Raw genomic sequence first — 14,399 nt, forward strand, 5'->3', positions numbered from 1 at the left:
TTTTTCTTGATTCAATTTCTTCTGAGAACACATTAAGTTTCATAAGTTTAGCCCAGGGCTAAACATGGCCCAGAAAATTCTAACACATGATTTTCTCATTAGATTCACTTTGAAAGCGAATAAAAACCACATGGAAAAACACACAGAAAAATAAATTCCGGGACTATAAAGATGATCCAGAGTTTTCTTTACATGTCACTTACCTACTCTTACACCCAATTTCTAAAAACACAAAGTATTTTTAATCAGTTTTCAAGAAGATGCTCTAATCTATAAGCATGCATTCAAAGGAGGAAAACATTCTTCAGGTGTCAAGATTAAATGTGTTTATTTCGAGTTAGTGGATACAGTGGTATTTTAGATACCAGCACTCCAAGCTACACCTATGTATTTGCCTCTAAACCTTCACACGTTGTCAGTTTCCATTCCTCTAACATTCCATCATTGGGCTTCCTATTTCTAGCAAAGTCATAGTTCAGTTTTTTTTTTTTAAAGTAAGAGCAAGATGATCACCACATTGTGCTTCCAGTGCCCCCAGAAGGATTATAATTCTTTTAAACAAAGGTTTATTGTTTTCAGTAAAGGGGGAAATTGATAACAAGAGCACTAGTAATGGCACGACTAGAAGAGAAAGAACAGAATACAGATTAAAAGAAACATTTTAGGCTGGATGAGTTAGTTTCTCCTTAGTAAAAACTCCACATAATATTATGGACATGATGTCAAAGTTAAATTGTTCAATTTGTGGGCCACACACTTAAGCGTATTGGCTAGTACATTTTTGCACTTAAACAGAAGCAATACAAGCTTTATGTTCTACCATTACACTTCCAGTTTGTCACTTATTAATATACCTGCCAACCTAATGATTCTTGCATGCATTAGAGTTTGCTTTTGTAGAGTTAATTTTATTTTCCCCATCCCTCCCACTCCCGTAAACACTGCAATGTGAACTCTGCCCAATTTTATGAGAATGTTGCAAAGGACAGCTCTGTGCCACCTCGGGACAGGAATTTCCTGTCTCTTCCCCAGGCTAGAGATGGATCAGTGGTATTGATCTCCTCTCACCTTACATGCAAACAGACACTGTTCCTTATTTTCCCCATGCCAGAGGCATATGAGTCAGCAGGTATGCATACAAAAATGGAATTCAAAAGGAAAAAAAAAAAAGAAAAAGAAAGAAAAAGCTTTCTTGTTAAAGCCTATCGTCCTAGAAGGAATCCATTGCTTTGAATTCACTTAAAGCCTGTACAGGCGAAATGTGTTTCTTCTGAGAACCTCGTCTCACTCGTGTCTGGAATTCTTCAGGCTTTTCTCTCTTCACAAGGGGCTTCTTCTCTGGTGCCTTCATCTTCCAGGACACGACAGGTGAGTTGACAGCTGCTGTCCCATAGACCTTCTGGTATTTTGTTGAGGCCACATACGATGCTTTCACCGTAAGGACAACAGCATTCATCAGGTTTTTAGCTGCCTGGATGAGTGACGTGGCACTGTCCAGCTATAGTAGAAGAACGAGATAAAAATGGGTTAGTCAAGGCCCAGCATTCAGAAGATGGAGGTGCAATTTCACAGTTAAAACAAAGTTGTGTCTGTGCAGGTATACAGTATTTCCATAAAGGAGCAGATTATTACATGATAAGGTGAATAGGTTAAAAAACAGTCACCTGTCTTCTATTCCTAATCCCACCATAAGAAGGAGAAAAAAAGGGGATATTTGATGATATACAGTTTTCTAAAATCTCAATACCTCTAAAGACAAAACTTTTTTTTCATCACGTAAGAATTCCAACATAACAGAAATTTTCCAAAGTGGAACACCTAATGTTATTACATTAGGCTGACTGGTAATGATAACAATTACTTAAATGTTTGAAAAGCATTTGGCAGGCACTGAAGAATAAAAAGTTATAAAGGTTTTCCATCTCAGTTTTATGGTCCTCCCAGTGAAAGTGTCTATTTATAAATAATTTCTCCACCCTGACCTCTGGATTGATAGGGATGCAGGCAGCTAGGCAGAAGAATATATCCATGGATACACTGACTTTTTAATTAGATGTCTGACATTCTACAGTATCTATCTGACTTTTCTCAGGTCTTAAATGTACCTCATATAAAAATATCAACAATCGTGTTAGGTGTGTTCAGATCAGAGAGCATTCAATAAGACCCCCCTATTCATGTGCTAAATGAACTATTGTTTTTTTTAAGAAGTGCCAAATGCTACTTTAAGAACTTTTCCCCACTCAATTCTCACAACAATGCTATGACGTAGGTATTACTGTCATTGCCATCATATGGTGAGAGATCTAGTGTATGCAGAGATCTAGTAATTTTCTCAAGTTTACACAGCTTAAGTGATAGGGTCCTTCAAGACTGTACTACTGTGCCATACTGCCACCCTATTGCGTAGGAGGACTTTAAAATTGTTAAGACAAGTCACAGCTTAGAGCAGTATAGGTGTGGAAATTCATATCCAGACTCTAAGGCCAGGGATTTTTCAAGTTACCTCTTTTCTGCTTTTCACCAGTTAGGCAGCATGTTACATACTTCATACTAGACCATTCAATATCTGTTTCAAACTCCTGGACCACAAAAGCTGAAAATGTTCAAAACTGCATATCCCAGACTCCCATTCAGTCAGGACTGTATGTGTCACCCAGTGACAGGAAAGAATTAACAGCTGGACTACAAATAATACTCCAGCTTCAGGGATGCCTGAATGTAATCGGCTCTTCAAACTTATAGTATCAGTTAAGGAAATGTATCCCATTGCAGGTAAATGAGGAAATCAAGGCTGTTGCTAAGGAATGTGCTCCTAGTTGCTGAGGCTGTTCACTGTATAACTTGTAATCAATGACTGTAGCTATATCAGAGAATGGGAATGAGGCATACGACCTCTGGGTGTGAGGAATTAACAGTGTTTATGCCCAGTGACCCCAAACACTGTGACTCCCCAGGTGATATGACCTGCATTCACTTAACTTGTCATTTCCTGTGAACCAAGCAAGTCTCAAGTGGTGACTGGGGACATCAGATGTTATATCTAAGGGCTCTATTATGTTGTCCTGGCTATTATCTGTTTTACATCCTGTATTAAAGCTAAATAAACATATTCTGAGCTTAAAAAACTCTATGAGAAATAAACTCAATTCTTCTACCACAAAAAGCTTATAAAATCAGGTCATTGGAGAAAACAACAGAAGGAGCTTTTTAAGTATGAATTTCTTACAATGCCATAAAATTAAGGCTTCACCATACACACACACTCATACATACACACATAAATTAAACGTCAGTATTACACTGACTCCACAATAATATAGCGAAGCAGAGATTTGTGGATTAGAGCCATGACTCAAGGAATATATAATTGACTGCTTTGCAAGTTAAATCAACCAAATGGATAGAGTAATTACTTACATTACCAATTCTATTACACTGTATATGATGTCCATATACCAAAATAACCGTTTAACCAATAATGTTTACTTTATACAGCATAAATTTCTAAAGTCAGCTAAGAAAAAGAAAATTCTAGATTATTCACATTAATAGAAGGGAAGCCAAGCACAGATTAGTGCAGTGATGTTCTAAGTATGGTCTCTGAACCAGCAGTATCAGCATCACCTGGGAACCTTTTCAAAATGCAATCTCTTAGGCCAATCCCAAAATTCCCAAATAAAAAACTGGTAATCCAGGAGATTCTGATTCATGCCAAAGGTTGAGAACCTCTGGATTAATGAAACCCAAAGACTATCTCAAGGCCTGTTTCATCCAATGATTTCAAGACTTTCACCATCCACAAGTTTGGTAACATCACAGCTCGTTAACTGATTGAATTTCACTTTTTCATCTTTCCAATGATACTTTCAGGTAGGAATATAAATAATGAAGAAAAGAGATAAGATAGCAACATGCTGGGACAATTAGGAGATCAATCATGGTTTCTTTAGAGCTAGATACAATACCCCTCAGCCAATTGACAGTTCCCCATAAAAGTCTGTCAGGTTTCAAAAATGAGCAATATTCATTCACAAAGTTAGTTGATTCTATTGTGGGCTACGAGTGAAGAGAGGGTAGAATGATATTAATACATCAGGGACAGTTGTGTTGATTTGCTTTGGAGCAACAGAATTAGTAGAAGTAGAATAAGACAAAGTATGTCTATTGTATTTTAAATTGTCCTTGGAAAGGCAAATCTTGGGAGAACTGAGTAAGTCCAAAGAGAAGAATTACAAGTAATCTGGAGATTTTTACCACAGATTCCATTTTCAGATAGATGGTGTCTAATTCTGCTGCAAAAATATGATAGCCTCTTTCTTCTTCAGAACCCCTTTGTTCTCCCAGCCTGACGCACGAATCCTGTGAATAAACCTAACACATTGGTTGAGAGTGAGATGATTCTGCATGATTGAGCCAATGATTTTGTTCAAACCACCTGGTAGGGGAGGTACTAAACTTATGGCAAGGCAAAATGAGGAGGTGAGGTCCAGCTAAGCCTGAGCAAATACATTCCAAGATAGTAAGGCCAATCCAAAATCAATGCAAAATTTGACTTTCTCTTAAAAATTGAATTCCCTAAGGGTAAATTTTACCATTTGCTCTTTACCCACCATAATGATTTAGATCATTTTCAGCACCATCATAATTTGTTTTATTTAAAAATGGATTTCCTTTATACTTGTCCAAAACAGCATTGAGACCTGGTTTCCAAGTGGAACATTTTGTTAAAAATTCACTTTCTAAAGAAAATACCTTAGAAACCATAAAGCTACATTTCAAGATAATATTTAAATAGAAGGTTTATGAAAACTTATTTCACATAACTGCATTCTATTTTGTGATTATACTGTAACTAAGGCATTTTCAAAAAAAACATGTTAAGGAATATGTGTAAACGAAGCTCTTATAATAACAACCAACATTGATTGAATGTTTAGAAGTTGCTTGGCATTGCTTTAGTCCTTTTAGTTAATTTTTATGACTCAAGAATCAAAGGAGAAGGCAATGGCAACCCACTCCAGTACTCTTGCCTGGAAAATCCCCTGGACGGAGGTAGGCTGCAGTCCAAGGGGTCTCTAGGAGTTGGACACGACTGAGTGACTTCACTTTCACTTTTCACTTTCATGCATTAGAGAAGGAAATGGCAACCCACTCCAGTATTCTTGACTGGAGAATCCCAGGGATGGAGGAGCCTGGTGGGCTGTCGTCTATGGGGTCACACAGAGTTGTACACGACTGAAGCAACTTAGTAGCAGCAGCAGCAGAGTAAAAAATCCTTCAAATAGAAACCTCTACAACACCTTTTACAGATGAAGAAAGGAAAACTTAGGGAGGTGAGGTAAGGTAAATTGTTCCTGTTCAGTTCAGTTCAGTCACTCAGTCGTGTCCAACTCTTTGTGACCCCATGAACCGCAGCACGCCAGGCCTCCCTGTCCATCACTGACTCCGGGAGTCCACCCAAACTTATGTCCATTGAGTCGGTGATGCCATCCAACCATCTCATCCTCTGTCGTCCCCTTCTCTTCCTGCCCTCAACCTTTCCCAGCATCAAGGTCTTTTCAAATGAGTTAGCTGTTCACATCAGGTGGCCAAAGTATTGGAGTTTCAGCTTCAACATCAGTCCCTCCAATGAACACCCAGGACTGATCTCCTTTAGGATGGACTGGTTGGATCTCCTTGTTGTCCAAGGGACTCTCAAGAGTCTTCTCCAACACCATAGTTCAAAAGCATCAATTCTTCGGCACTCAGCTTTCTTTATAGATCAACTCTCACATCCACACATGACTACTGGAAAAACCATAGCCTTGACTAGACGGACCTTTGTTGACAAAGTAATGTCTCTGCTTTTTAATATGCTGTCTAGGTTGGTCATAACTTTCCTTCCAAGGAGTAAGCATCTTAATTTCATGGCTGCAGTCACCATCTGCAGTGATTTTGGAGCCCCCCAAAATAAAGTCAGCCACTGTTTCCACTGTTTCCCCATCTATTTGCCATGAAGTGATGGGACCAGATACCATGAATCGGCAAAGTAGGAATTAGGACCCGTACTATCCTTTTCTCACCAAAGCCGAACAGCTGAATCACTATACTGCGTTACTTCCCTTAAGCCTCACTCAGTTTCTGGGATCTTGTTTTTCAGTCACAACCTATCATTCAAAATGAACAAATCTCATTTATTAACTCTGTCTGGGTATCCTATGGGCTTCCCAGGTGACTCAGTGGTAAAGAATCTGCCTGCCAGTGCAGGAGATAAAGAGATGTGGGTTCAATCCCTGGGTCTGGAAGATCTCCTGGAGCAGGAAATGGCAACTCACTCTAGTATTCTTGCCTGGAAAGTTCCATGGACAGAGGAGTCTGGTGAGCAACAGTCCACAGGGTCACAAAAGAGTCAGACATGACCGATCACACATGAACAGGGAATCCTATAAACATCATGACTGAGTCTAGTGAGAGCTTCTATCTCCTGATCTGTGATTTTTGGTCTTATCCTCAGAGCCTGGATTCTTTATAACTTTGTCTCTGGGTGTTGGATGTGCAGCATGCATGCATGCTAAGTCGCTTCAGTCCTATCTGTCTCTTTAAGACCTTACAGACTGTAGTCCAGCAGGCTCCTCTGTGCATGGGATTCTCCAGGCAAGAAATTCCAGTAGGTTGCCATTTCCTCCTCTAAGCGATCTTCCTGATCCAGGGATCAAACCTGCATCTCCTGTGTTTCCTGCATTGTAGGCAGATTCTTTACCACTTGAGCCATTGGGGAAGTCCTAAAATTCCTCTATCAAGTCTAAGACAAGTGGCTACTTAATTAAAAAAAATAAATAATAGCTTACGTTTAGCATATGTGACACTGAGTCATTCTCTGGACTGGCTTCTCAGGTTTCCCTTCTCTCACCCAATCTCATTATGATAGAGGAAATACTATTGTGTTCAACTGGGACTTGGAAGGGCCATACAGCTTGTCCTGTATCATGATGGCAGTAAGTGGTAAAGCCAAGATTCAATCCCAGAAAGCCTAATTTCAGAGTCCATGCTCTATCCATTGCTTCATGCTGTTTTCTCAGAGTTGTGATAGCAGACGAATCCACAGTCCTAAATTTCATCAAACTGTGCTAGACTAAGTCTCCCCATTCCATCCCATAGGTGTCTGTTGTCCCTAACCACAGAAATTAGGCTTCTTCTAATTCTGTCACTATTCTTTTTAAAATATCAAAGTACTATTTTAAAAAGGCAACAGATGTTTGCTCACATCTTGTTCTATTACAGTCCATGAAAAGCAAATAGGGGTGGGAGAACTGTTTTACAGTCATTTTTATAGGGTTTTTCTGGCTCTTTTTCTACCTCTCTTACCACTCTATTCTTCTTCACCTCATTTAACACCTAATAGATATCTTTTTCCCTGCATTTTCTTATTTTGTGTTTTGAATAGGCAGAAATACTAGGGGGAAGACTTTCCTGAATTATGATTCTTCCATTAATCAATATTTGTGCTAATTCCTCATGTCAAAGCTGAAGATTGTTGTGAAAAGTGCTTATAATGAATCTTTAAAGTTTAGAGGATCACCTGGAGATTTCTGAAACCCCATGTCCTTAAGTTTTATGCTATTTCATTAACATGGGGTTAATATTGCAAGAGGTGCTTAGTTTCAGTAGAAACAGAATTTGACACAAACGTGACTGCAAGACTCAAATCACACATGAGGGTGCAACCACATTCTTGAAACACTAATTATCATTTACTCTTTACCTTACATCCATCTACTTATACATTTATTCATCTAAGGATTTCTTCACAATAGATACCTATTGTAACTATGTTGTGTCAACCACTGGGCTTAAGTGTTGGGTATACAAATATTAAACCAAAAGTTTTAATTTTTTTCAGTTTCTAAGTCAAGTCCAACTCTTCGTGATTCCTATGAAGTTTTAATGCTCTATTATATATCCTTTAGTTGGATGTGAGGTGCTAAAATCCTAGAAAATAGAGGAATCTACCTTGAATCAGATAGGGATAGGGTAGGAAAATAAAGCTTACTGGTGGACATGATGTCTTAACTCACTTTGATGGACTGAACAGAACATTGTTGGTGCCTAGATGGTTAAGAATGCTGAAGAAGGACAATTTTAAATATCATACAGATGGGTATATATGGATGAATTCATCCAGGTGATATTAATAGAAACAAGAGGGATGCTGCAGTGCTCAACTGTTGAGTTTAACTTTGGACAAATGGAATAGTGTGTGTGCTATAAGTAAGCGGAGTGAGTTATCAGAGGGAGAGCTGAAATTCTGTGAGTGAAATTCAAGAAAACCATGTTTTGTTTATATCGGTTTTCCCAGTTCTGCATACTCTAAGTATACAACTTATGTCAATTTCTGATTTTTTCTTCCCTTCACATTCCTTATTTAGTGTTTCTACAGAGAGACATGATAGAATGTAGAATGAAATATTAAATCCATATTCTGCCCTCAGGTCAAAAAGCCCAATGAATCTACTAAAATTTTTTCCAGCATTATACTTCTACTATCAAAATCAATATATTCTTTTAATAATCTAAGACATAACATCATCAAGAAATATCTTAACTATTCACTTGACAGACAAGGCTACTTTTGATTCTGTTAAGTAATTAGCAATCCCTCACCCTTGATAATAATGGTGAACTTTTGGGACTAACCAGCAATAAACCAAATGCAGTTTAGATTTAACAGCTGGTTTAAAAAACAAAACTACCCACCCTCCCACCAATGACACTGACAAAAGTGCAAAATAATGTGAAAGAGGTGGAGAGAAATGCTTTAGATTAACCACATATGACACAGTGAACATCTTAGGATGTTAATTTGTGAGGATCGGACATATAATTACAGAAGAGAATTAGAATTTCACTATGTTCTACATTAATCCATTTAAAATATGCATGTAGAGATAGAAACACAACCTGGAAATTAATCTATTTTGTAAAAAGCTGATTATCTATTACCACAAAATAATGAATCAGAAATGGCAGTTCATGCAAATCCCAAGTACAAAACAATCTGTCCTTGCATTAAAAATAATACCAAATGTCATGGAACTACTGGCTAAGTTAAATTGAACAAAATAAACAAAATCATTTTGAAGGTGATTTTGAAATATAAAAACTGAAGAATGATTACCCCAAAAAGCTTAGGAGAGCCTGGGAGAAGAAACCCAGCCCCTTATGGGCCTAGGCTATTTTGATTTTCTCAACTCAGAACTGATGGTGCTGATGACTTTCAAAATGTTAAAATGGGGAGAGTCCATTTTAGCCCCTTGCAAGATCTTTTAATGGAACTACTTTAGTGTTTAACATATAAGAACAAGAAGTATTTTAATGGGGCTATACTATACATATTCAAGGCCAAACTTCCCATCCCAGTTTGGATGGGAAGAAGTTGTGATGGAAGAACTTATAATAAATTGAAAGTAAATACCCTGAAAAAACTAGAATCTCTCGACTGTAGCTGGTCATTTATTTATATTTAAGAAGTTATCTCTCTAAAAGGAGTCACAAATTGCTTTCAGGAAGGAAAAAAAAAAAAACAGAGGTTTTGCTACAAGTCAGCTTTGCCGTTAATGAATGGGAGGTTAGAAAACCAGAACATTGCAGCCTATTATCCGCCAAGAAGAACATTTCATGTTTAAAAAATCCATGAGGCTTTGAAGAGATATTTGATCTCCTCAGAAACTGTGATACATTTGAAATACCTTGAAATATCTGCCTACTTTTTCCAGAGTCTATATCAATAACACTTTTTTAAAATGCTAGCAAGTCCAGGGTAATAAATAACTGAAGCAAACAAAGACATGGTGAAAATTGCATCTTTCCCCCTTCATGGATATTTCCATGCTTGCAAAAAAGTTGATTTCTGTGTGGAAATCCCTCATTTCAGTGCCCAAGCCCACTCACTCTTCCTCATCAAACATCAACAATGAAATAAACTAGCAAAGCCAAATTCTTTCCTATTAAGCTAGTGACAGTGGTGAACAGGCTGCTGCTGCTGCCGCTAAGTCGCTTCAGTCGTGTCCGACTCTGGGCTCCCATAGACGGCAGGCAGCCCACCAGGCTCCCCCGTCCCTGGGATTCTCCAGACAAGAGTACCGGAATGGGTTGCCATTGCCTTCTCCAATGCATGAAAGTGAAAAGTGAAAGTGAAAGTGAAGTCGTGCCCAACTCTTAGCAACCCCATGGACTGCAGCCTACCAGGCTACTCTGTCCATGGGATTTTCCAGGCAAGAGTACTGGAGTGGGTTGCCATTGCCTTCTCCAAGTGGTGAACATAGAGGGCAGCAATTTGCTACTAACCCCTAGGTGTTCATGGCAGGCATTATTAATCAACCATGGCACTTTGCTCCCTCAGAATCTGCTCAGTGGCATGGGAAACAAAATTTCTTCTCCTCCTTCTCCAAGAGGTCATATTTTGACAGATGTCTAAAACAACTTGATACAGTTTAGAACACAGTACATACTCCACTATATATCTCTACTTCTATATTTAAATGGTTTAATACTTTCTGCATTTGTTACTACTACTCCTATCACAGACAAGTATTTTTATCTAAATGGTGCAGCACTTAATCTTTATTTTTCCCTGTAGTTAAATTTCAGGGAGAAATTGAATATTGTACTGACAACATCGTGTTTTAGTAGCTCAGTCGTGTCTGACTCTTTGGGACCCCATGTACTATAGTCTGCTAGGCTCCCAGTCCATGGAATTCTCCAGGCAGGAATACTGGAGGGGGTTGCCATTTCTTTCTCCTGGGGATCATCCCGACCCAGGGACTGAACCCACACCTCCTGCATTACAGGCAGATTCTTTACTGTCTGAGCCACATTTGACAGACATCATAGCATGATTTGCTAATTAATGAAATCATTAAATAGAAGACATAGTATGAACAGAAGTGCAAAGCATTGGAGGGAGGGGTGATTTAAATCAGGTGATAAAAATTAGCTGAATATAATAACAAGTATAATGTCTGAAGTGCAAATGGCCATCACAGGTATCTGTGATTACTGTTAAAGAGAAAATAAGCTGCATTAAATCTATTAATATTAGAACATGCACCAATCCTTGATAACAGAGTGAAAATACTGTAGTTTAACTCCTAAAGAGTTAGTTAGTTTCATCCCAAGGATGTTCCCAGTTGATTACAAGATTTTGAGAAGTTTTACAACTTTAAGTAGTGGATCAGTCACAACAGAAAGAAGGACAAGAGGTTCACTATTTTTTTCTGCAGAGTTTCCTTGAGTGCTGCCAGGGAGGCAGCTGGTGCTCTACCAAGGCTGAGGCCAGTTGTTAGGAAATCTGTATGAAATGGCTCAAGATGAATTGGCAAAGACCTTAGCAGAAAAGCCTTGCAGTCTCAGCCAGGCTAAGAAAAAAATCTCCAGTGTTGCTGAGAAATTTACCAATTGGCTCTCAGGTAACCTTCCCAACTGGACATATTTGTGTTTTCCTTTCCAGTTCATTTCAATAGGTAGTAGCTCTTCCTAGTCAGCTAGTCTACTGATTAACTCTCTTCATTTGCATTTTTTCAATTATAGGTAAGTAAACCTTAGGGACTCCCATGAAGGCTTAATTACAGTCAACAAATTTCCTAAATATGGTATAGAGCCATTTTTTTCCCTCACCATTAAAGGCAGAAAAGTTTTTGCTCAACCCCAAGCAAGGCATTCTTGCTAACCTTGGAATCCAAAGAGAAATAGGAGTATTGGGATGTGTTAACCCTTGGAAAATTATAAACAGGCATCTCTACTTCTCCAGGTTGTCTTCATTTCATTGTTTTATATTTCTTTTTTTTTTTTTCTTTCCCTATATATTAGGATCTCCTCGCCCAGAGGTCTTCTCTGGGTTGCTTTCACAGAACAATAGAAGCATAGGAAATATATCCAACAAGAGAAGATGTGTTAGTGGATATGTTAATGGATATATACAAAGTCGCTTCACTAGTGTCTGACTCTTTGCAAATGGACTGTAGCCCGCCAGGCTCCTTGGTCCATGGGGATTTTCCAGGCAAGATTACTGGAGTGGGTTGCCATGCCCTGCTCTGGGTGATCTTCCCCAACCAGGGATTGAATGTGTCTCCTGCAGCTCCTGCATTTCAGGCAGATTCTTTACCATACATACATACACACATACACACACACACACACACACACACACACACACACACACGAGAGAGAGATATTCCTGGCCCGGGAGACAATCTTTACATCACATAAATAAACCATGCATTGATTGTTGATCTTTCATCTCTGATCTTGTGTTCACCATCTAAGGTTCAGACCTTTAAAGGGCTAAAGCTTCTTTTAGACTTCCTTGTAGGGCAGCCAGCTAGCAGAAGATCACTACCTTTGATCCCTTTATTTCCTCCATTCTGCCTCCCTAAGCTGCATTATCATTATTGAGAGGCAAATTTAACACAAGCCAGTGTCCAAGAATCCAAGAGAGATACATCTTCACAAAATGGATCACAAAGAGCCACCAAGGAGACCAGTACTCTCAGATGTGCTGAACTTGTATGGCTGTGATAGGTCTCTTGTAAAGTGATGAAAGCAACCTTACAAAATGGCCCCTAGGAGCCAGCATGCAATGTGCAACTACTAAGTGAAGAATAGGTCAAGAGTAAGGACCACAGTTTCGATGCTGGTTGATGGAGGACTGTGCTGGGAACTGAGTAAGCTGGATGTCTGGATGATTCATCTCCTTCCATTCACTCCCCTCCACATTCAATCACTAGCAGCTATATCATGTGGCATTAGTCATACGTTGGGGAAACTAAACTCTCATCCAGCCAATGCCTCTCTCCTCATTGGGTATGTGGAATCTGTTATTGTTGTTTAGTAGTTAAGTCATGTCCAACTCTTTGCAACCCCATGGACTGTAGCCCACCAGGCTCCTCTGTCCATGGGATTTCCCAGGCAAGAATAATATAGTGGATTGCCATTTCCTTCTCCAGGATCAATTCCTCTGTGGCTACCTGAGTTCTGGATGAAGAGAGAAAAGAGCAGCAGAAGAGATGCCTTCCCCAAGGAGTGTTTGCTGCCTTTCAGATCCTAGTCCCCTCTTTACACCCCATTTTTCCAAATCGTAAACATTCTCTCCCTACTGGCAATATATTCTTATAGTTCATGCTCTACTTCCAGCTCTCTCTGTTGCTCTATCCTGTTCTATCTTTTCCTCTCTTATAGTGAAGAAAAGTTGGACTCTGGATTCAAAACCCAGGGTCAAACCCTGATGGGACTAATCACTGGCTGTGTGATGTTGAGAGAGCTACTTAACCTAGCACTACCCGAAATTATCTCTTATTTTATCTAAAGTAAAAGTGAAAAAAAAAGGACTTTGTAGAATTAAGTATTGAATTAGATAATAATAATGCCCGTGAAGCTGGACACCTAGCACATGGAAAGAAAGTGAAAGTGAGAGTGGTCCCTCAGTCGTGTCTGACTTTTTGCGACCCCATGGTGTAGCCTGCCAGGCTTCTCTGTCCATGGGGATTTCTCCAGGCAGGAATACTGGTGCGGGTTGCCATATCTAGGGGATCTTCCTGACCCAGGGATTGAATCTGAGTCTCCTGAATTGCAGGCAGACTCTATCCTCTGGACCACTAGGGAAGCCTAAAGCACATGGAGGATCTTAGAAAATCATAAACCTTCATCCATTCTATCCAGCATTTGGGACTCTCTACCATCACCTTGGTCTGCTGTTAATACCTAATAATTAGTTGAAAGGTTTTAGGGATAAAAAGAGAAGTTCACAAGGAGAATAGAAAAGCAGCAAAAGTTGTATTTTTTCTAGCACTACTGAAACTTTTAGATAGAGGAAGGAAGACTCAAGATTCAGTACAAGAAAACACAGGGGATTTGTGTATGGTATCCAAAATATCTAAGAATATTTAGGGCTTGCAAGGGTTGGAGAAAGACTTGGTAGTAAAAAAGTCAAGATGACCCTAGTAGGAGATGGAGGGAAGATAATCTGGTCTGGGAAAGTAATGTTTAAAGATCTAGTTTGAGAGGCATCAAAAGAAATAGTATAAAACATTTTACCCAACAACATACATGGCCTAACATTTCAAAAAAATTCAGCCCTCTCCAAAAAACCAGGGTCTTCATTTTGGTTAAGATATGATTTTCAGGTATTTCTTACTAAAAAACAAATAATGTTACCTGGGAAGTTTAACAGCCTAATTAATTCCACTGTTACACTGTTGTCAGAACCTGGTTGACAGTCCTGGATACCTCAAACATGGTTTCCCTTTTGCCCACCAAATACTGAGGATCAACCTCTCAAGCACTGTTCTTCAACTCTATTTAAATACAACTGAGTTCCCTAGATTTTTTCTCTAAAGTCTTAAATCTATTGTTCTATAAAATGA

The 14,399-nt window shown here is 39.0% G+C and overlaps 1 protein-coding gene across 1 annotated transcript in view; it reads right to left on the reverse strand.

Moving 5' to 3' along the window:
• Positions 1-1,210: 1,210 nt before the first annotated feature.
• Positions 1,211-14,399, reverse strand: part of CTNNA2 (catenin alpha 2) — a 1,210,173-nt gene continuing 1,196,984 nt past the window's right edge. Inside the window, exons 18-19 of the mRNA XM_052647702.1 lie at positions 4,258-4,374; positions 1,211-1,498 (exon numbers count right to left, since the gene is read on the reverse strand). Of these exons, the coding sequence (XP_052503662.1) occupies positions 1,211-1,498; positions 4,258-4,374 (405 nt within the window). The remainder of the gene's footprint in view (positions 1,499-4,257; positions 4,375-14,399) is intronic.

Source organism: Budorcas taxicolor, chromosome 11 (genome assembly GCF_023091745.1).
Source record: "Budorcas taxicolor isolate Tak-1 chromosome 11, Takin1.1, whole genome shotgun sequence".
Lineage (NCBI taxonomy): Eukaryota > Metazoa > Chordata > Mammalia > Artiodactyla > Bovidae > Budorcas > Budorcas taxicolor.